The sequence below is a fragment of the Chlorocebus sabaeus genome, chromosome 7 (assembly GCF_047675955.1).
Source record: "Chlorocebus sabaeus isolate Y175 chromosome 7, mChlSab1.0.hap1, whole genome shotgun sequence".
Taxonomy (NCBI): Eukaryota; Metazoa; Chordata; class Mammalia; order Primates; family Cercopithecidae; genus Chlorocebus; species Chlorocebus sabaeus.
Window position 1 is genome coordinate 25282469 of NC_132910.1, and position 21774 is coordinate 25304242.

The 21774-nt window shown below is 39.0% G+C and overlaps 1 protein-coding gene and 1 pseudogene across 1 annotated transcript; both read right to left on the bottom strand.

Annotated features, from left to right (window-relative positions):
* Positions 1–14528: 14528 nt before the first annotated feature.
* Positions 14529–14990, bottom strand: LOC140712072 (coiled-coil domain-containing protein 90B, mitochondrial pseudogene; annotated as a pseudogene).
* Positions 14991–20971: 5981 nt separating this feature from the next.
* Positions 20972–21551, bottom strand: LOC140712064 (C-X-C motif chemokine 5-like). The gene is made up of 3 exons (XM_073017802.1): positions 21443–21551; positions 21182–21314; positions 20972–21071 (listed from the first exon to the last, which is right to left on the bottom strand). The coding sequence occupies exons 1-3, from the start codon at positions 21549–21551 to the stop codon at positions 20972–20974; spliced, it is 342 nt and encodes a 113-aa protein (XP_072873903.1).
* Between the last annotated feature and the right edge of the window lie 223 nt (positions 21552–21774).

Below are 21774 nucleotides of genomic sequence, written 5' to 3' on the forward strand. Positions count from 1 at the left end.
TTTCTGGGATGAAGTGCAAAGGCTGACTTCACACACACACAGCGCAGTTCAGTGTACAAGTCACTGTCTACATTTACAGCTGGGGTAAAAAGTGATCTATTAGTGATCGTGAATATTTTTCTCAGTTCTCTTAATTGTAAATTGAAGGTAATTGTACCTATCTCATAAAGCTATTATGAATATGATCTGTAAAGTTTCAGTAAAGTGCCAGCAGAATGCCCAGCATATGTGAAGTGCCCCCTCTCTGTGACTCCTCCACTTGGAGTTGTTGTTATAATGGCACTCTCCAGTCCCAGGAGCAGAGAGCCAGTCTTTCTCCCAGATACAGGTATAGCAGAAGCAACAGCAGGTGTACAGAACAGGTCTCTACATTTCCCTTTCCCTATGCTTCTCTTAGTTTGTCCATTGGTGAAGGAACCCAGAACAGTCAACAGCAGCACCTGCAAGGCACGAAATGATCTGGCACTGCCACAGGGTGGGATTGAGTCAAGGCTTATGGTGCAGAAGCCGAAGTTAAAGATGTTTCTAGAGTTAAAGATGTTTCCACTTGAGGGTGAGTAGCTGCATACGAGAATGCAGTTAAGTGGCTTTTCATACCGCATAGATGTCATTTGTATGCTCTCCCTTGAAGTCAGTAAGGAGAAAGAGGTAGGGAAGGGGGATGTGAGGGTATGTGGTGATACACACACACAAGCGTGTCAAGCTGTGCCCAACACAGACAGGTCAAAATTCCTACTAAGTTTCATGTTATGCATCACTTCACATTCCCACTCTCTCTCAGTACCTATCTTCCTTACACATATGTAAGAACTCTACTTAGGAAGGTAAGAACTACGCTGAAATACCACATGGATTTTCTTTGTATGAGTCTGTAACAATATGTGCTGCCAGTCCTACAATGCAGTTTACAGGCTTTGTTTATAGGCTCCTATACACACTTTAGGGGCACCTGAAACCACACATGTATGGCCCTTGAAAGAGATCATTCTCTTTCATTTCTAGTGCCAAAGACAGCAGATGTTCTTTGGGACTATATGGATAAAATAAGAGCCAATTACCATCAAAGGCTTACTTTGGATTTTAGCTTACTGAATTCTTTCTGCCTTAGAAATAAATTTTATAATTTTATCAAGAAACTACAAACAAAACTAATTCTCTTTTTTTTTTTTTTGAGTTTTCAAACCAATTTTTCCTATTGCTTAACAATTATTCACTATGCCTACTGGAGTTCTTGGGTAGTGTTATTAAGTGTGATAAACTCCAGGTCACATTTTACAGTTTACATTAGAAGTAAGCAGACTTCCAAATTCACCCACCTTGGAAAGGTTTGGTGACTTGATGTTGACATTCTATCTCTGAGTAAGGCATTTTATTATGAGTTCCTCAACTTGCTGATGTACTGAATTATGTAGAACTTTATGACACTGAATAGCACAATGATTTATTTCTAAGTTGTGATGAAACAAGAAATTTTACTGATTGTTTTACAGGTAGACATTTAGCCTGTATGTAGTAATCTAACAGTTGTAATTCCTTTATTTGATCCTCTAGTGAAAAAGAGGACAACTCTGGTATGAGGAGTCTTCCTCTCTTCTTCTAAACTGTCCCATAAGGCCCTTTGAGCTTGTGAAAGACTCTAGAACACCCCCAACTTTGTTGATGTGTCTTTCCAGGTCTGTCTTCCCATTTGGCTTTCAATAAACTTTTCTAAAATTATTTGTGCCTCAACAGAAATCATTTCAGTAGATAAAAGTATTTCTTATTTTTTTCCACCCTACTTAATTTTTTCATATAAATTAGAGTTCAGCAGTAGAAAATAGTAACTGAAATAATTTTTCCTCCCATCTCAACACAGAAATGTCTAGTGTTAAACAAGCTTAAAAGAAGGGCACAAGCTGAGAGTTTAGATTCTTCTGAGAGCTGAGATGTGGAGTCAATTGCAGAGAGAAGTTCAGCAGGACACAGAATGAGGAGAGCAGATTTCTTTCTAGTTCCTTCGGCAGGATGACTTTATAACCTTTTCTTGTTATTGAGATTGAGATATTGTGAATTCTCAAGTGAGATACATTTTCATTCAATCATAAGATCAAAGCCATTTCCAGAGCCGGAGATAAAGGTTTTTAACACTAGTATCTTTCATTTTCTGTTTCACTTATGTTTCATTTTAACATAGTATCTTTCATTTTCTATTCAACTCCCTAAACACATATCTGAGAATATTTATTGGCTTCACTGGACACTTTTTGTATTTTCATACTAACCCTATCCAGATATCTTTCCTCGTTCATCAGCAGGATTTCCAAGAAGTTCCTAATCCTTTTGAGGAAACTACAGGAAAAGTCTCTTGAAGTGATGATGTTTTTGAGTGAGTTGACAGTAGGAAAGAGGTAGGCGTGGAGCACAGTATATTTGAGTCATTGCCTTAATCAGCAAATGTGGCTGGTCACAACAGACACATGGTCAGCAAGTGTCATGAGGAAGTAGTACCAAATTTCTTGAGTCCTCAAAATTGTATAAGCCTATTAGTCAGCCTTGAATATAAAACAACTTTTTGCTAATTTTCATTTACTCAAAAAATATTGATTAAGCCTCAATTATGTGCCAGGCTTTACAAAGTTCGTTCTTTGCATGACTTAGTCATTCTAACTATTTCTTCTTAAAAAGTGAGGCCTAAAAACTTTGTGCAAAGTAATGGGCTATGAGTAATACTCTACTATTATGACAGTGACGACGACTGCCACTGTTAACCGCTATTACTGTCATTTGCATCATTCCCTTCGATTTCCAAGATGAGAAACACTATACTCCCAGTGATAAACTGTACGAAAATGGTTAAAAGATATTTTTTAAGTCAGTAATTCAGATGAAAGCAATTAGCTTGTGCAAAATTGTGATTTAAATAAATGCCAGAAGTGGAAAAATGTCAGGTTTTTGGTTTTAAAATAACTTCACAACCTGTTTATAAATCTTGCATTGTCACTTTGACTTTGTGTATGTGTGTGTATTGCAAGAAGTAAGTTATTTTATCACTTTTCCTTTTAAGTCGTCTTATAAATGCAGAGTCATTCAGGAAACACGTAAGTTATCTAAGACCTAAAGCACATCTTATGTTAGCTATTTTAAAACAAATGATCTAGAGACAATGCAGGACCACTATTTATAAAATTAAGACATAGACTACTTCTTTTCTGCCTCACACAGAACATTCTTAACACACTTTTCCCAAATCCTTCTTTCAAGTATGAAGGAACTAGACTGACACTTGCAAATCAATCATAAAAACAATTGCTTCAGAAAATGCTTAGGGATACTACAATTGTGTATAAGTTTGTTAAAGTATCTTAATCAATAAATTAAAATATTAGACAGCAAAAGATTTTCTATAAGTGCTGAAACCAAATGTGCTTTCTGTGTAACTGTTAGTTGATAAGAATTGTCCAGATGTCAATTACTCTGACACTCAAGTTAATTGAGGTTTTATTGTCTACTGCCCAGAGGTGAAGCATGGGCTGAAAGTGGGAGGAGAGTGGGGAGGGTGAAAGAGTTGAGAGGGAAGTATCTCCCTGGGTGCTATTACACACAAGTACTTCAAAGTTTTGCAGGCCTCAGAATTTATACTTTAGATTATGTTGATAAATGCCGTTTGTTGAATCTCAAGTGTATGAAAGTTATACAGTTTCTCTACATACTCATTCATTTGAGGAAATTCTAGCATAATGTTGTTCTAAGCCTGCAAACACATTAAATAGTTACCAGTACCATTAATCCTCTTTTGTTGTGTAAAAAGTCAACCTTATTATCAGTGGCTTAAAATAAATTTATTATTTCTGATATATCTGCTGTTAATGTGAGGTTCTTCTGTTAAGCTCACTTAAGTGAGTGCAGTCAGAAGCCACTGAAATGGCTAAAAATAAGAAATGGCCTCATTTACATGGAAGGTGATTGGTGCTGGCTGCTGGCTCTGATTTCTCCTGGGGTGGTTGGGTCCTTCTCCTCCTCTTTTTTAAGTATAATTATTTTACTTCCATGAATAAACAGAAACAAGGCATGGTGGGAGGGAAGGAGAAGAGATAATAGAAGGGGAGGGAAAAGAAGAGGGAAAAGGAAAGAAGTAACAAATTAGAAAGAAAACAAAAACACAACATAAGACCCTTCAACTCCCTCCTCCTCTCTTCCTTCTCTCCTCTCTTCTGTCTTCTAGCCCTTCTCACCTCTCCTCCCCATTTTTGATCCCTTTCCCTTACTGAAAAATCTTTAATTTCTGTGGGAAAATGGAGTATATTTTCTGCAAAAAGATCCTAACTTTGACCTAAAGCTGTTTACCTTTGCAATTTCTAGATGATAAGGATTCTGCACAGGGTCAGGTTTGTAATGAGATTTTTAATTAATATCAATAAATTAATATTTGATTGATGAATGTTTACATGAAGGAAAATACATCATACATTTTGGTAATACCTATGTAATTGACAGAAAACATATACAGAATATACACTTAACAGTGCTTTGTTACAAAGACTCACAGCTTATACTAACCTATGAAAATCCATACTAGTATAAACATACATAACAAATTAATCCAACTGCATTTTGAGTGTAGGTGTATACATACTAATAGGATTAGTCTTTCTTTCCTTTTCTTACTTTTCCTAAGATTTGATATTTTATATGAAACTTATTTTTAGTAATGTTCTCTCCATCACCTCTAATAAGGAAAGCACAGAGTCTTAGAGCCAGATACTTCTAGGAAGTTAAACAGATATTTTCATTTGATTCAACAGAAAGTTATTTGACACTCCACAATCTAAATACTATATACGTCTACTTACATTTTAATTTCACAATATATACATTTTGATTAATTCCAATACAATATCATTACATCTGGAATCTTTTCTGAGTTTGTGCAGTCCCTAGAAGGAAAAGATAAAAGCCATAGCTGGCTTACCAAACATACACAGGACAAGGAAAGCCAGCAGGAGGAGTGCTGGTGAGTTCTGAGTACCCATGTCTGTCTTTGATCTTGATCCTGGTCTGGATGGCGGAATCAATACTGCAGTCCACTTGCATGTGCTCTCTGTAACCCTGAGAACTTTGTATTGCTCTCCTTGTACTCGCTCTCTTCACTAAAGAATAAAAGGTGAAGTTTATCAAGTGCCATACTTGTCACTCACAAGCCAATAAGGAAGCTGAGTTTGTTTTTCAAACTTTGTTTTAATTGGGGCATTTAGAGCATGATGAGATGAACTTGTTAAACAGAAAAATGTATCTATTATTTCCTGGGGTGAAACTGCATAGTTGTGAAAGGGTCAATGTTAGTTGCAGTTAATGGCGACTTACAGAATGCAGTCTTGAGAATGTCTTTGCATGTTTACCAAGGACATGTTTGTACAAAACAGGGAATTAAGATGCTTTTCCTTAGCAAGTATTTGCTTTTGAATTTTGTACCTATTTGCGGAATCCTATTTAAAATCTCAATATAGTTTTCCATACTAAGTCTACTTGCACAGTCTAGATATACTGCAGAAAAAAATTTAGTTCAGAATACAACTTTTTCCCTCTCAAGAATTGAAAACTACAATTTACTTATTGTTTGAAGATAGCAGTTTCCATGTGCTTCAAGATTAATTAACTAACAGTGAACTATGAGCTTTCCTTTTATTTTTTAAATAGTGTCATAAGTGACCTTAATTATTCTATACTGAGTACAGTTTTTTGTTTTTGTCTTTGTATTTTTTTGGCATTAACAACTCAAACAGTGAAATATTTGAACTCGTTTTCTAGTGCTAGCCTAACAAAATACCACAGAGTGAGTGGCATAAATAACAGAACTTTTTATCTTACAGGTCTGGAAGCCAGAATTTCAAAATCAAGATTTGACAGGTTGTTTATTTCTCAGGACTGTGAGAGAAGGAGTTGATCCAGGCACTCTGCTTGCTTAGTAGATGGTCATCTTTATGTTTACATGATATTCTTCTTGTATGCTTGTCTGTCTCCAAATTTCCTCTTTTAATAGGAGCACCCATCATATTGAATTAGCAGTTTACCCTAATAACCTCAATTTAACTGGATTACCTCTGTAAGGACACTCCTTCCATATAAGGTCACATTCAGAAGTACTGGGTGTTAGGATCTTGGCATATAAATTTGAGTGGGACATAATTCAGCCCATAACAGCATTTAACTGAAGAACTGGTGATAACTAGAGGGTTGATACAGTCTAAAGGTAAAACTAGCCTAAATAGTAACTTCTCTTTTCTTTTATGCTAATTCTCATTGTGCATTTATTTCTTGCCAGAACTTTTGCTTCATGCTATTTGAAGATAACAAAAGTTGAATTTCTCCTGTTGACTGTATGGAGAGACAGACAGGTCAACAGATTAATCTAGAGGTGATCTGTATTATAATAGGTGTATATCTGCGACACTGTGGAGGGAAGGAGGAGGGAGAACTTCCCCACGGGAGTCAGGGAAGACTTTACAGGAGAGGTAATGTTGAACTTGTGAAAAGACAACAAGAAATTCATTATTACTTTTAGTTAAAAGGCTGATATGAATTTGGGATAGAGAAATGTATAAAGTGGCACAAAGAAGATCCAGACATGTTAAGAATGGAAAACAGTCTATTTCAATCTGTAAAGGAGATGTAATAACTTGACAACATTCAATTGACTGATCAGATCTTGGCCTTTGTACAAATCAAGAAGTAGAACATAAGCTAGAAGTATTACTCAGAAAAAGCCCTGTTTCCATTGAATCCATTTTCCTTCTGTACAAAGTGAACATAACAGAATTTTGTGCTAACATTGTGTACATGTACTACCATGATAATAAAAAGTACATTTAGATGTTGTATTCTTTAAAATATTTATCCGTACTGAGACCCAATCATAACAACAAAATTTTTATGGTACTCTCCTTTGTGCTAACATTGCTCTACTACTTTTTGTGAGTCTGGAAATTTTGCAAGGGGTATTTCTAACTTAGAAACAAGACAATAAAATATGAGAAAGGTGAAAGATTAAAAATAGCCATGCATTCTTAGCAGCTCCTCACTTTAAGAGGGAGAATCTGTTTTCCAACCCCCTTGATTCTGTGCTGACTTTATGACTTGCTCTGGCACTAGGATATTTTAAAAGTGATGTTGTAGATGTTGAAGGTGAACACGGCAAGAAGCCTAGGAGCTTCTCCCCTGCCCTCTTAGAATGCTGCTGCCAAGCTCATCAGCTAGAGACATTAGAACCAGGAAATGGGTAATACCAACAACCAGACACGTGAGTGAGGCAGCCCCAAGCAAGTAACCAAGAAACTACCTACAGCCCCATGAGTGACCCCAGGAGACACCATCAGAAGAACCACCCAGCTGATCCCAAAGTTTTTTTCACCTCACCCAAACTGATGACCTTCAGAGTCATGAGTCAGAATAAAATGGTGATTGTTTTAATGCACTGCATTTTGGAGAGACAATAGATCACTGATAAAGTAGCAAGTCAAATAAAGTGGTGTATTACTCTGTTCTAGCACTGCTATAACGAACTACCTGGGACTAGATAATTTATGAAGAAAAGAGGTTTAATTGACTCACAGTTCCACAGGCTGTACAGGAGGCATGGTTGGGGAGGCCTCAGTAAAGTTACAATCATGGCAAAAGACAAAGGGGAAGCAAGCATATCTTACATGGTGACAGCAGGAGGAAGTGAGAGAGTGAAGGGAGAAGGGACCACCCTTTTAAACCACCAGATCTCATGAGAACTCACTCATTATCATGAGGACAGAAAGGGGGAACTCTCCTCCATGATCCAAACACGTCCCATGGGGACCCTCTTCCAACACTGAGGATTACAACTCGATGTGAGATTTGGGAGAGAACACAGAGCCAAACCATATCAAGTGGCCTAACCCATTTTATCCTTGAATTGCTTGACTACAATGTGCATTGCTTTCTTTAGATTGTCCTAAAGTAGCTCATGGTATAAATGGCTATTAGCTATTACTTAGAACCCTGACATTGGTTCTACAAATTTTAGAAAGCCAATCCTAAAACCAGCATTCAAGCTAACAATCTTTAGCAGTCATGAAAATAATGTACTTTTAATGAAAATCTCCCTGTGTTAAACATCAGAAAACTGAAATCTAGCCCAATATTGTAATAAAATAGTTCTGTGACATTTGGTAACTCCTTGCAGGTCTCTGCGACTTCACAATTCCATTTATAAAATAAGAAGACTGGCTTTTTATTTATGTGATCTCATGTTTTGAACCAAATTCCTGTCTGGCTATCAAGGGATCGGTGTCTGGCCTTAATCTTTGATTGGTTTGTTCATCTCCCATTCAATCCGGCTTCCTTTTTGGGGATTGTTGAAAGCAGCAGGAAAAATTATAACTAAACTACACCTATAAAATAAAAGATTTACCACTTCTAATGCGGAGGACAAAAAATGACGATAGGAGTACTAACCTCTTCTCAGGTCAACATGAGGTCCGGGATGTAGTTCGGTAAACTCTCTTCCCCCAACTTGAGGGCCTTACGAATTGAGATTCCAGGTTTTAATATTAAGTATAGCCAAGGAATACAAATCAGAGGCTGATGCCCTGCTAGTAGGGTGATTTATGACTCTCCTGTAAACACAGAACTACAATTCCATCGTTTGAGTTGGTTACACAGTTTCTGCAGCAGAATTCACACTCACAACCGCCCCTTTGTGAGGTCAAGAACTCAGTTGTCTGCAGCAATAGCCAGTGTGGTTATGCTCTGTCCTATTACGAGCTTTCACTTTTTTCTGCCTCATTTCCCATTTTCTTTCCTCCTGGTTCTCCTTAGTAAAATAGTAGTCGCATTTGGCCCAACAACCCCATTACTGAGTATATACCCAAAGGATTTTAAATGATTCTACTATAAAGACACAAGCATAAGTATGTTTATTGCGGCACTCTTCACAATAGCAAAGACTTGAAACCACCCCAAATGCCCATTAGTGATAGACTGGATAAAGAAAATGCGGCACATATAAACCATGGAATACTATGCACCATAAAAAAGGATGAGTTCATATCCTTTGCAGGGACATGGATGAAGCTGGAAACCATCATTCTTAGTAAACTAACACAAGAACAGAAAACCACACACCACATGTTCTCATTCATAAGTGGGAGTTGAAAAATGAGGACACATGGACATGGGGGTGGGGGGGCGTCACACACTGGGGCCTGTTGGGGGTTGGCTGGGGGAGGGGTAGCATTAGGAGAAGTACCTAATGTAGGTGATGGGTTGATGGGTACAGCAAACCACCATGGCACATGTATACCTATGTAACAAATCTGCACGTTCTGCACATGTATCCCAGAACTTAAAATGTAATAAAAATGTAAATAAATAAATAATAAAATAGTAGTCATAAGTGTTTGCTGCGAGGTATAATTTCTAGGGGGCCCAATTGTCTATGTTCAGGCTCCCCTAAAATGGAGTCTGACACAGACTTAAGTGCAGTTTGCCTGAGAGATGATTATAGAAAGGAATGAGAAAGTGGGGGAATGTGAAATAGGCAAGGGAAAAAATCTAATAAAGGGTATGTAATGAATGAGATATCACTGTGGGCAATCAGAGCTCAACCTGGCCTGGAGTCTTACACAAACCTTGTGAAGTATTCCTCAGAATTGTCCCACTAAGACTTCAATTTTGAGTTGTATTGAAGTAAAACAGAAGTTTTAACTTCCTGTCTTAAAGAACTAGAAAATCCAAAGAATATACGAAGCGACTCCTTTTACACATTAGACAACAAGCCAACAAGCAGGGGAATACTAGTATCCCTGGGTAAAGGAAATAAACAAGATGATATCGATGAACACCCTGGATATTTTGTTGGTGCAATTCTGGACCACTATGCAGGAGGAGAGATCCAAAGTAGACCATGGTAGTCTTGCTGAGTTGAGGGAGCACAGATTTGAATAGAGGATAACTGGAGTGACTAGAAGTTTAGGAAAAGAGTTGGAGGAAGGAGAGATCTGTGCAGGAAACCCGAGCTCCAGAAATCTGCATAGAGTTCCCATTGGGTCTGTTTGATCAATATTAAGTCATGCATGCATAGGATGAAACTCCGTAAATTAAGCAAAGTGTAACCAGAAAATTGTCAGCTGAGCAAATCTCAGACATAACAGGGAGTGGGGAGATATTTGAGGTCTGGCCTATCAGAGAGAAGAGAACTCATGAGCACTCAGGGCAACACTAAAGACACGGGAAGGCCATGACTTAGTACTACAGCTAAACAAACCCTAGAGTGAAGAACATTTCTAGACCACCCTAACGAAGCTCAACAACTACCTCAAACAGATAAAGGTGACGCCCTAGTGACTTAACTACTTGACAGAACAAAGCCCAAGACTCTAAAGAAGGAAAACAAATATTGACACTCAGCAACATAAAATTCACAATTTCCTGCAGAGATCAGCATAAGCCATAATAAGTAAAACAAAATCAAGTCAGTATAAAATCAGGCATGATAAAATGTTAAACTAGTGGACAAGAATTTTAAAATAATTATTACAAATATGCTCAGTGGCTTAAAAGAAGGTATAATCATAATGAAGAGAGAAGTGGAACATTTTATATATTTATATATTTATTTTATTCTATTTTCATACTCTTTTATTCTAATATAAAATATTTAAAATATATACAGAAATGTAGGAAGAGAGAAAAAGAGAAAGAAACTTCTAGAATTATCTAACCAAGAGACTGAGAAATTGAATATTCATCAATTAACTTCTGCCCATCCTCTAAGGGTTTGAAATCACAGGCCATCCTGCCTGTGAGCTCTGTCTGCCAAGCCTGCTTTCCCATCGCCAGTTGGAGAAAGCCCTCGGGAAGAGAGGAATTGTAACAGGCAGCTAAAATTGCAAAGCTGTTGTCCGTTGCACCCATTGAACTCATTGGTGAGTGGAGGAGATATGCAGTGGAGCATCACTGGCGAACACAGGACAGGTCATTTTCTTTATTATTTGTATGGGTAGCCAGGAAAGACAAACAGTGTGCTCTGTTTTTCTGGATTGCCCCCACTGTGCTATTGCGGGTCTAACACCTCCAGCATCCCTCAGTGTCTCTTCAGTTACTTCTGGAACACCTGAGAAGGTGTCTCAGGAGGACTCACAAAGAAGGACTCACGATGACAGAATTAGTGTTAGACACGTCTCCTCCTCTCCTTCCCTAGCTGCCACAGTAACATAGTCAGAGGCATTCGAACCAAAGTGACTCTGTCTTAAATGAGGGCTAGGAAAAATAAGGCTGGGACCTACTGGGCTGCATTTCCAGAAAGTTAGGGATTCCTAGCCTCTAGATGTTTAGAGTTAAGAGAACAGATTGATCACATTTACTAAACAGATTGGAATTAGGAGTTTCCTGATATCCCATTATCCTGAGAACAGACGCATTCCTAATTTTGCTTTAAAGATACCAATATCAATTCTGGCAAAATATAGTATTTAATAAAATTAATTATTCATCCCAAACTCTTGTAGCAGAACACGTTTTTCCCCATGATCATGTTTTCTTCTATACATAAACAAGCATTGTACCTAGGGTGAACACGGGCCTCCTCTTTCTTTTGGGAACACCTAACTCTGCCTTGGAGTAGCTGTTCTTACACCACTTTCTTACAAAACTTGCTTTCACTTTGTTCTGTGGGCTCATCCTGAATTCTTTCTGCCCGAGATTCAAGAATCCTCTCTTGGGGTCTGGATTGGGACCGCTTTCTGGTAACATCTTTCTGGTGACCATGAAGGGACAATACTGAGGAGACCCTCGACCCAAAGGATATAGACTGCAATACCAATTAGCTGATTCTGGATATGCATTGGGGTTCCAGGGTAAAGGATGGGATTGGGTTAGAGGCCCAACTTAGGGGAGTTAGAGTCTCTCCTGACAGAGAGGATTAAAGGTTCCTCTTAATAAAAGGCAAGGACCCTTGACCGAACCTGGGTTCCTGGCCCAACGTAGGAGATTAGAGCCCTTCTTAAGATTTGTGGGGTTAGAGGACCCTCTCAGTAAAGTTCCTCTTGGCTAAGAATAGGTTTGGCCTCTGGGGATGTTAACTGCTATGGTGTCTGTATTTATCTGCCTTGTCCTCTTTGCTTCATGAATCCATTTTTGGGGCACTGTCTCTGTTTCACTGTCATTTTCAGGAGAGTTCATTTAACTGATCTTAGAGATTTTAACTTTCTCTAAAATTGCTGATGAAGATTTGGTATTTAAGCAATAAGATTACATAGGTGTGGTTATGTTTTGTTGCAATCACTAGGCGTGATTGAGAAGCACTAGGATAGAAATCAGGGGACCTTTCTCCTTGCTGTTTTGTTTGGTTTATACACTAAAAACATTTCTTATCTTGTCAAAATTCGGGCAAATCAGCTTTGCTTGTCCAATCCACAGTGCAACTATTGCCCAGAGCCTGCTTGCTCTGGCCATTTCCATCTAACTCCCCTTCATTTCCTTTACCTTATTTGACATTTCTTTCATTGGATTCTATGTTGTGGTTTATCTAAGAGTCATGGCTCAGCTCATGTTTATTATTTGGCTAGTGTGGATAAGAGAATTCCATTTTCAGCTGTGATCTCCTCATGAATGCAGCTGGCCTTAAAAACGTCTCCTTTTCTTTTTAGTGGAACTTGGCCAGTGGCAATACAATCTCACCAGTTTGGAACTTTTCTTTCAACATCGCCTGCCTCCTTCATGGGAACCACAACATTGATCCCAAAGGACTTATCACTAGGATGTATCCTTCCACACTGAGATCAGCTTAAAATAAATGGGAATAATGGAGAAAATTGGTGAAATTGGTGTTTATGTATAATACTGTTTGGCCTCAGTATTATTTGGAAAAACAAAAGAAATTGTCTCCTATTGGAAGTACAGCCTTTAATATTATAGTATATAATTAAATATATAGTACTTAATATTATAATATATTATATATATAATAATATAATGTAATATTCGATTACACTTCCACTTGGTTTGTTTTGTAAGTGGGATGAAACATGGGATGAAATACCACGTGTTAAGCATTTTTGCTGCTCAGTCAAGATAAAACCCTGCAACAGGCACGTGCATGTTTGATGAAAGGAAAGGAAGAAAAAGAACTAGATACACTAGACAATCCCTTGATGCAAGCCCCCACAGTCCAGCAGACACTTTTGGGTGGAGCAGAACCTCCTTCTCTCAGCTAGGAAGGTTCAGGTATGTCAGCCCATTCTCTCCTCTGTCCACCTGAAAGTTCTGCTGAGACCCCTTAGTCCCTTCCTCCTTACCCATCTAGTCCCACTCTATTCCCAGCACTCCGTGAGGAATCTAGCCCTGTGGGTACTACTTGTAGTGGAGCCTCTTATCAACCTCCAAAGGGAAATGTTTGTCCACTAAGAGAGGTGGCAAATGGGGAAGAAGGCACTGTAAGAGTACATGTCCCCTTTTTCTATGTCTGATTTTGCTCTATGTAAAGAAAAGTTTGGTCATTTCTCTGAAGATCCAGGAAAATTCATAGATGAATTTGAGAAATTAACTGTGACCTATAGTTTGACTTGGCAGAATCTGCATGTTGGTTGTCTCTGTGTTGTACCGTGGGAGAGAAACTGCATTTTGGGGACAGTGGGACCCACACAGATGAGATATTGGCTCATAGCCCTAACCATAAAATATATCAGGCAGGAGATACAGAATTTCCAGATCAAGATCTGGAATGCAACTATCATCAAAGGGGCAGTGAGGATTTGGGGAGGGCGCTCATATGGTTCCTTGTTTGTTAGAAGGGATGAAGAAGTGCATGAAAAGCCTACTAACTATGAAAAGATTAAGGAAGTTTCTACGGGTAAAGGTAAGAATCCCGTTTTGCTTCACGGAAGTTTAGTTGAGGCAATTAGGAAATGTACGAACACAAATTCTGACTCAAAAAAAGGACAAACCCCTTTGGGAGTACATTTTATAACCCAATTTGACCCTGATATGCGTATGAAACTACAAAAAGCAGCTATGGGTCCCCAGAATCCTATGGATCAGCTTTTGTTGTTGTTGCTGTTGTTATTGTTGTGTTTGTAATAACTTTTTATTTTATAGAAAAATGTAATTATACAATGGTTATCAGGGAAGTTAATTCAGTAATAAGTATGTAGGCTAGGGAATAGTTTTCCAATATTCAGCCAATACCTACAAGATCCTGTATGATTTACAAAATTGATCAAGCAAACACAAGAAAACTCTGGTTCAATTTCTATGAACTATCAAAAGGACAAAATGCTCTTCTATCTCAAATAAACCAGGTTTGAATGATAGCTTTTCAATATAAAAAAGACACACACACACACTCACACACACACAATAAAGACAAAATGTCTCTTCTCATTCTGAAACATTTCCTCTTTTAGTCCTTATATACTTTGAATAATCTTATATAGTAAATTTTTGCTGCAACAGACAATGTTCCAAATCAATCTCTCCTGGTTTGGTGTTCTAAGAAGCCAATAGCCACAGCAGTAAGAGTATTAATACTACTTCCAGAATCTCTAAAATCCCAATGCCACTGCCAGGCAATTAAATATTGAGACTGCAAGATAACGAATCGTCTCAAGTTTGTTAGACTCCATCAGTGTTTTTAAGGAAGCAATTTCTGCATCAGTTTTATTACTGGTCTCTGAAATCATGCTTTTGGTTTGGGTATGCATTTTTATAAATTCTGTAGTTGCTTCCTTAAGTTGCTTTTCTTAATCTGTAAACATATCTGTTACTCTGCTCCTTTCTAGGTTGATATCCAGTTTATTATCTGCTCTGAGTCAACTGGTTTCATGTATTAGTTGTTGCTTAATTTGGTCTAATTCAGTTTTCATTTTCTCATTCTCTGCTCTCAGATTTGTGAATTCACTTTTCTCTAGGATGACCATTTCTTTCCTGATAGAGCCCAAATGAGCCATTGGCTCTCGTACTGTTATTTTCTGTGGAGCTTGAGTGACCATCCATTTATTGGTAGTATCCAGGCTGACATTTGATAGAGTAGTTAGTGCTGATACTGTTGTTTCTGCTTGCGTTTTGTCAAATCCATGAGTTTCCAAGTCCTGAACCAATGTATGGGTATCAAAAGTTAATTTCCTTTCTTCTAAAGGAGTTATATCCACTGGCAGCCTATCATATCCCTCCTTGCTTGTGGTGCTGAAGAAGTCTCTCCCCAGGCTTTTGAATATGGCATTTTTAGCTTCTAATAACAGGGGCAGAACATACGAAGCAGAAAGAGCAAAAAGGACCTCCCAAAAGGTGCAGCTCTTGGTTGCAGCCTTAAGCTCACCTCCCACATGGGATTGCCCTCCTGGTTCTTAGCCTAAACAAGGGAAGCGAAAAAGTGGAAAACATAAAACTGGGCATCCAAGTCACCATGCCTTGGGCATAAATCAGTGTGTACTTTGTAAAAAAAAAAAAACAACTGGATATTGGAAGAGGAAATGTCCAGCACTCCAAAGGGAGCCATTGGCACCTGAACCAATGATGGCTGAAATAGCCAAGCAAGCCCACCAGAACTTCTGCCACATCTCCCATTGGACAATGGAACATAACTCCAGAGGAGCCATAGGTAACCTTTGAAGTGGCCGGTAAGAATATTAACTGTTGGGTTGGGTAAGGTGGCTCATGCCTGTAATTCCCGCCCATTGGGAGGCCGAGGTGGGTGGGTCACCTGAGGTCAGGAGTTCAAGACCAGCCTGGCCAACATGGTGAAACTACTAAAAGCACAAAAATTAGCCGGGTATGGTGGCAGGTGCCTATAATTCCAGCTATTCAGGAGGTGAGGCAGGAGAATCACTTGAACGTGGAAGGCGGAGGTTTCAGTGAGCCAAGATTGCACCACTGCACTCTAGCCTGGGGGACAGAGTGAGACTCGGTCTCAAAAAAAGAAAAAAAAAAAAAAAAAGAAAGAAAGAAAAAAAAAGAAGAAGAAGAAAAGAAAAATGGAAAAGAATATTAACTTCCGTTTGGACATGGAGTTGCTTACTTGGTTTTGACCCATTGCAATGGGCTTCCATCACCCCAAAACTGTATGGTCACAGGGGTAGATAAACAAGTTCATACATGCCACTTTACCTACTTATAAGCTGCTCTTCAGAGACTTTAGTGTCCTCACGTACCTTTCGTTTCATGCCTGAATGCCCCACTCCCTTGCTGGGAAGGAATTTGATGGCTCAGCTGCAAACAGTGGTATCTCTTGGAAATCACAAGGCAGATGAGGGTTTGCTCCTTCTGCTTTCCTGTGATAAGGGAGGAAAGACAATGGGAAACTTATCTACTTCCCAAGTCAATCCTATAGTATGGGACACTGAGATCAAAGGCAAAGTGTTAAATGTTCCCCCCATCTGTATCCAACTTAAACTTGATGTCCTGTACCCCTGGAAGAGACAATACCTCTTAAATCCAAAGGCACAAAGAAGAATTCAACCATTAATAGCTAATAGATCTTTGGGAAGCCAAGGCGGGCGGATAATGAGGTCAAGAGATCAAGACCATCCTGGCCAACATGGTGAAACAGTGTCTCTACTAAAAATACAAAAAAATTAGCTGTGTGTGGTGGCTTATGCCAGTAGTCCCTGCTACTCTGGAGGCTGAGGCAAGAGAATTGCTTGAATCCGGGAAGCGGAAGTTGCAGTGAGCCGAGATCGTGCCACTGCACTCCAGTCTAGGCAACGGAGCAAGACTCTGTCTCAGAAAAAAAGAAAAAACAAAAGAAAAAAAGACTCATAGCATATTCAAATTTATACAAGTACGTGCCAGTATAAACATTTATAATATAATCCAACTGCAGTGTGAAAGTATGTACATACATACTAATATGATTAATCTTCTTTCTATCCTTTTCTTGTGTTTCATAAAAGAGCAATTTCATATAAATACCTATTGTTAGGTATTTATATAGTAAATTTGAGGGACAAGGGAAGTTGAAGTACTGATCAGGGTTGGGATGGGACAGCCTCATTTGTCATTTAGATAGGGAAATGTTAAGTTAAAACACCTAAGAATATGTATTTAAATGAAATTGGTCTTTTAATTTCAGAGTGACAAGGGGACTTGTTTAGCCTAGATCACTTGCTTTTTGAATACCTTGTATGTGCTAGGCACTGTCCTAGGAACTGAGATGAAGTTGATAAGCATTGTGCCTGCTCTCATGAAGCTTACATGAAGCTAGAATAGAGAGACCCTAAACAGATGACAATAAACATATAGACTCAATAAACTCTACAGTAACTTTGGTGAGAAAACTTTATGAAGTTAAAGTACAGAGTGCTAGGAGAGGGTATAAAAGGGGACTCCTCAAAGGTAGGAGTAAGGGTTGGAGAGATTTCCTCAAGGAAGTAAGAGGCAAGCTATTCCAGAAGGAAGGATGGTAGTTACCCTGGTAAAAGTGAGGGGAGGTATTATAGATTGAGAGGACTGTACATGCCAAATCCCTTGTTGGACTACTCCTAGACAAGGAGAAAAGAGGGTAAACAAGTTATAATTTAATTAAAACCAAGCACGGTGACTCTTGTCTGTGATCCCAGCACTTTGGAGGCTGAGGTGGGCCGATGACCTGAGGTCAGGATTTCAAGATCACCCTGGCCAACATGGTGAAATCCTGTCTACAAAAATAAAAAAATTAGCTGGGCATGCTGGTAGGTGCCTGTGCTCCCACATACTCAGGAGGCTGAGGTGGGAGAGTCACTTGAACCTGGGAGGTGGAAGTTGCAGTGAGCCGAGATCACGCCATTGACCTCCAGCCTGGGCAGCAGAGCAAGACTCAGTCTCGGAAAAAAAAAAAAAAAAAAAAAAAAAAAAAAAACACCAAAAAACAAACAAACAACAGCAACAAAAACACCTATTATGAGCCAGATTATTGAATTTAGAACAGTATCTGACAGCCTGAAGATCGGGATAACTTGTTAATTCATTAAGTCCTGCATTAATGCTACATTGGGGATGCAGAGGTAGATATAATATGGTTAATGCTCTGGGAGAGCTCGAGTGGATGAAGAAACCTATAAATAAGTAAGAGCAATGCAGTATTTTTGTTGTAATTCAGATAATGAGATGTTATGGGAACATCAAGTTGGAAGCCATGAGCTCTGCCACGGAAAACACAAAGGAGGTATTACTTGAACTGAGTTCTTAAGGATGAGTAAGCCTCCTCTTATATGCAGGTAGTGGCCCTAGCAAATACAAAGTCATGGGCCTAGGAAAGAGCATGCCCAGTTAGGGAACTGAACACCTGACTGTAGTGAATTTGAGGGACAAGGGAAGTTGAAGTGCTGATCAAGAGTGGGATGAGACAGAAAGAACATCATCTGTCATACTTAGAAACCTCTATTTTATTTCTAGGAAACAATTTAGATGGGGAAGAATTTGGAGAAGGAAATCTTTGTGTTTTCCAAAGACCCCAGAGGCCATAGGGGCTCTGAAGGAATAACGGGAAGGGAACTGAGCTTGGAGAAAGGTTGAACCAAAGCAATGGTGTTGGGGAACGACGGCCTTCTCTGCCAGGCACAGAGGAGCAGAGTTAGTGTTTTAAATTATATAGAACTAAAGATAAGTAAAATGTATTGTAACAGTATAGGAAGTAGAAACAATATAAGTGAAGTTTAGAAATGTTTTAATGCTTATTCAAAGGACAAAATAAAGACTATGAACCAATGAGACACATAATAAAAAAGTACAATTTTAATATAGTGAATGTAATACATATGTAATTCATCATAAAAAAATGGTCAAAACCTTTAAAAGATACACAACAGACATCTAAAAATATTAGCAATGCTAAATATATAATAAGTATATATTATATATGAGTATATAATATATAAATACAAATGCTTTTTACCAAGAAATGTTTTATTTTTCTTGCAGTAACTTTGTTAATTGCACAAAATTATGTTTTGTTTTTGCCATTTAAGTGTTATCACACAACGCTATTCCGAAAGACAAATGTTCATTAAAAACAAAGCAAAAATAGAAATTCACAACCATTAATTACCTAGATTTGTCATTTAAAGGTTTAAAGAAAAAAAGGGAGGAATTTTCCTACAAGCCTTTTCACAAGGGTCACATTTTCTCCTTAAAAGGGAAAGATTTCCAAACAAAGATGAAATAGCTTAAACAGAAATATTTATAAAAAGAAACTTTACAGCATTGTCAAGGATATTAAGACTACATTGACTAACTGGTTTCATTACTGCATCTTCCCCCACCCCCACCCTCAGTATGTCCCACCAGGACTAGAGCAGGCTTTGCATTCAGAGAGAAATGCTTCAAAATCCCAGTGAAATGAACTGTGCTAAAAACCCGACCGGCATCTTCCCTGCCCTCCCCGCTGGTCTTCTGCAATCCTCTAACCCGGGTTCTTCTCTGTGAAAGGGGCCAAAGCTGTGAGTGGGTATGGACTGTACCCCAGTATGGCCACCTTATGTATAATTTTGTATTCCACCATAAATGCTGGCCTTCTGCAAATTATGATTTTGGAAAATCTAGCCCATGCAGAGGGATGAAAAATGGACATCCCTTGGACGACTTCTCCTTGCTTCTTTTCCCAACATTCCAAGCCCTCTCTGGTCCCCTGTCCAAGGAGAAATGCTAGGACCTCGAGGATGTTGCTATGTATTTTAAAAACTAAATGATAAATTTATGTTCAAATTGTTTGGATACGTTTCCAAAACTTTCAGAGTACAAGTCATTGTTAAGTTTGCCTTTACTTTAAAAACTGAAAGACTACATTTCAATGTAAAGTAGCAGTCAGGAATGTGCCTGTTTTCTCGCTTCTTCGTCTATCTAAAATATATAGTTAGTTACCAGAATTAGAGTACTCCTAATAAAATCGTTAAGAAATAGCAGGTAAAATCAAAGTTTAAAAGTAAATGATGGCAATTTGCTATACTAAGAAGATAAAGAATGTCTAAAATTATAGGAAGATATTTGCCCCCATAGAACTTAAACTTTTAGAAATTCTGAATAAGGAAATATATTCTACATAGATAAGGTGCGATACACTCAGCTTTCTAAAGCAAAATAATTAAATAGTATCCCATGATCAAGAGTAAGGAAATTCTCTGACATATTCCCCAAGAAAGGTTAAAATATTTCCTATTTCTTAAAAAGGTGAAGATAACAGTGTATCTCCATCGACAGAATTCTTATGAAACATCATTTCCACATTAAATCCACAGCCTTCTCAGTTAATACCTTAAGGAATATTTCTTGGAGATATAATAGTCACCTTCAATTCAAGACACATTGAAAGATTAACAACCAGTGATTCCTGGCTCACAGTACAGCCAATTGCTAAAAACGACAATAGCATAGCAGATAAAATAACAGCAAGTAGCAGAGGTACTGTGCTAAACACTTCATTAGATGAGCTGAAAGCTTAAGGGGCAAACATAGGTTTTCCTCACACTCTTCAAAGTGAGGAATCCAGGAAGAAAGCTAACTACTGGAAAAAAAATAAACAAGCAAACAAACAAATCAAAATCCTTCCTTCTTGTCTTCCTTGGGTCCAGAGACCTCCAGAAAACTGCTCTGCTGAAGACTGGGAAACGCTTCCATGCCTACTCATTTCTCTTCATCAGTTGTCCTTGTTTTCACTGTTGAGAAAAAGGTTATATTAGTTTAACCATTTTTCGCACTCCTTTCTACTCCACCCTGGTGTCAACACTCAGCGTTTATAATGCTTGGTAAAAAAGGAGTATACAAAAATCAATACAAGCAATGAGGAAACACAAAACATAACTAGCGACAAGCTGTGTGTAATTGCTCAAGTAATTACATGTAAGATTGGTAAAAAAAGTTTTTCCCAGGACAATCCAGAAAGATGTTCCCAATTTAACAACCTTTTAATTCTAAGCGTGAAAAGTGTTACTTAAATAGTACAGAGAGTAAAGACCTTGTGAAGTCTATGGTCTCCCTAGATGACATTTAAAAACCACAAAGATCAAAATGAAGAGTACCCGTTCAAAATTTTCTGGATAACCTTCTTTAGAAAAGGGGCTTGTGGATCGAGACAAACTTCCGTCCCGTTCTTCAGGGAGGCTCTGAAGGAAAGAAAAGGAAGATACAGTCATGAGATAGAAAGGTTGAAGACCCAGGCTGCAGGACTTCCCTCTTGTTAAGGTCACAGTGGACAGAGCAGCACAGAACTTACACCACTTCCACCTCAGAGCACTGCGGGCCTATGGCGAACACCTGCAGATTACTGATCTTTTCGGGTTGAACTCCCTGCGTGGTCTGTAAACAACTGCAACGCAGCTCTCTCAACGCAGCAGCGACAGGACCAGCTGGGGAAGAAAGAGAGACACCTTTATAGGGCAGGTTGCTTGGTGAGTTCTCTGGAAGGCAGCTGCCCCGGCAGAGGCTGGGTTGCACTGCTGTGCCCCAGTGCGCCCAGCGTGCCAGGCGCTCTCACCTGGGCTGCGGGGCCCTGGCGGCGTCAGCAGCAGCAGCAGCGCCAGCAGCGCGCACAAGGAGCCCGAAGCACCCGGGACACGGGTCGCGCTGCTGTGCAGGAGGCTCATAGTGGTCAAGAGAGCGCTGGGAGCAGTCGCGGGTTCCTGAACTGAGTGGAGGAGTGGAGATTGCAGGATCCGGAGCACTGAGGTTTCCTAGTGTCTTTTGCACTCCTTTTATCTACATTCATCTCTCCCCACTGACAGGAAACTCAAGCTTTGGGATGCTGGGGAAATTCCGTGAATTCAGGGGGCAGTGTGGAAAGAAGCGGGGGGGGGGGGGGGGCAGACA

What these genes read in the sequence shown, in the direction of transcription:
- LOC140712064 (XM_073017802.1), bottom strand. Translation starts at nt 21,551, where the DNA reads ATGAGCCTCCTGCACAGCAGCGCGACCCGTGTCCCGGGTGCTTCGGGC. An exon ending in GCCAGGGCCCCGCAGCCCAG is followed by an intron (nt 21,315 to 21,442) that starts GTGAGAGCGCCT and finishes TTTCTTCCCCAG; the next exon opens with CTGGTCCTGTCGCTGCTGCG. An exon ending in TGCTCTGAGGTGGAAGTGGT is followed by an intron (nt 21,072 to 21,181) that starts GTAAGTTCTGTG and finishes TCTTTCCTTCAG; the next exon opens with AGCCTCCCTGAAGAACGGGA.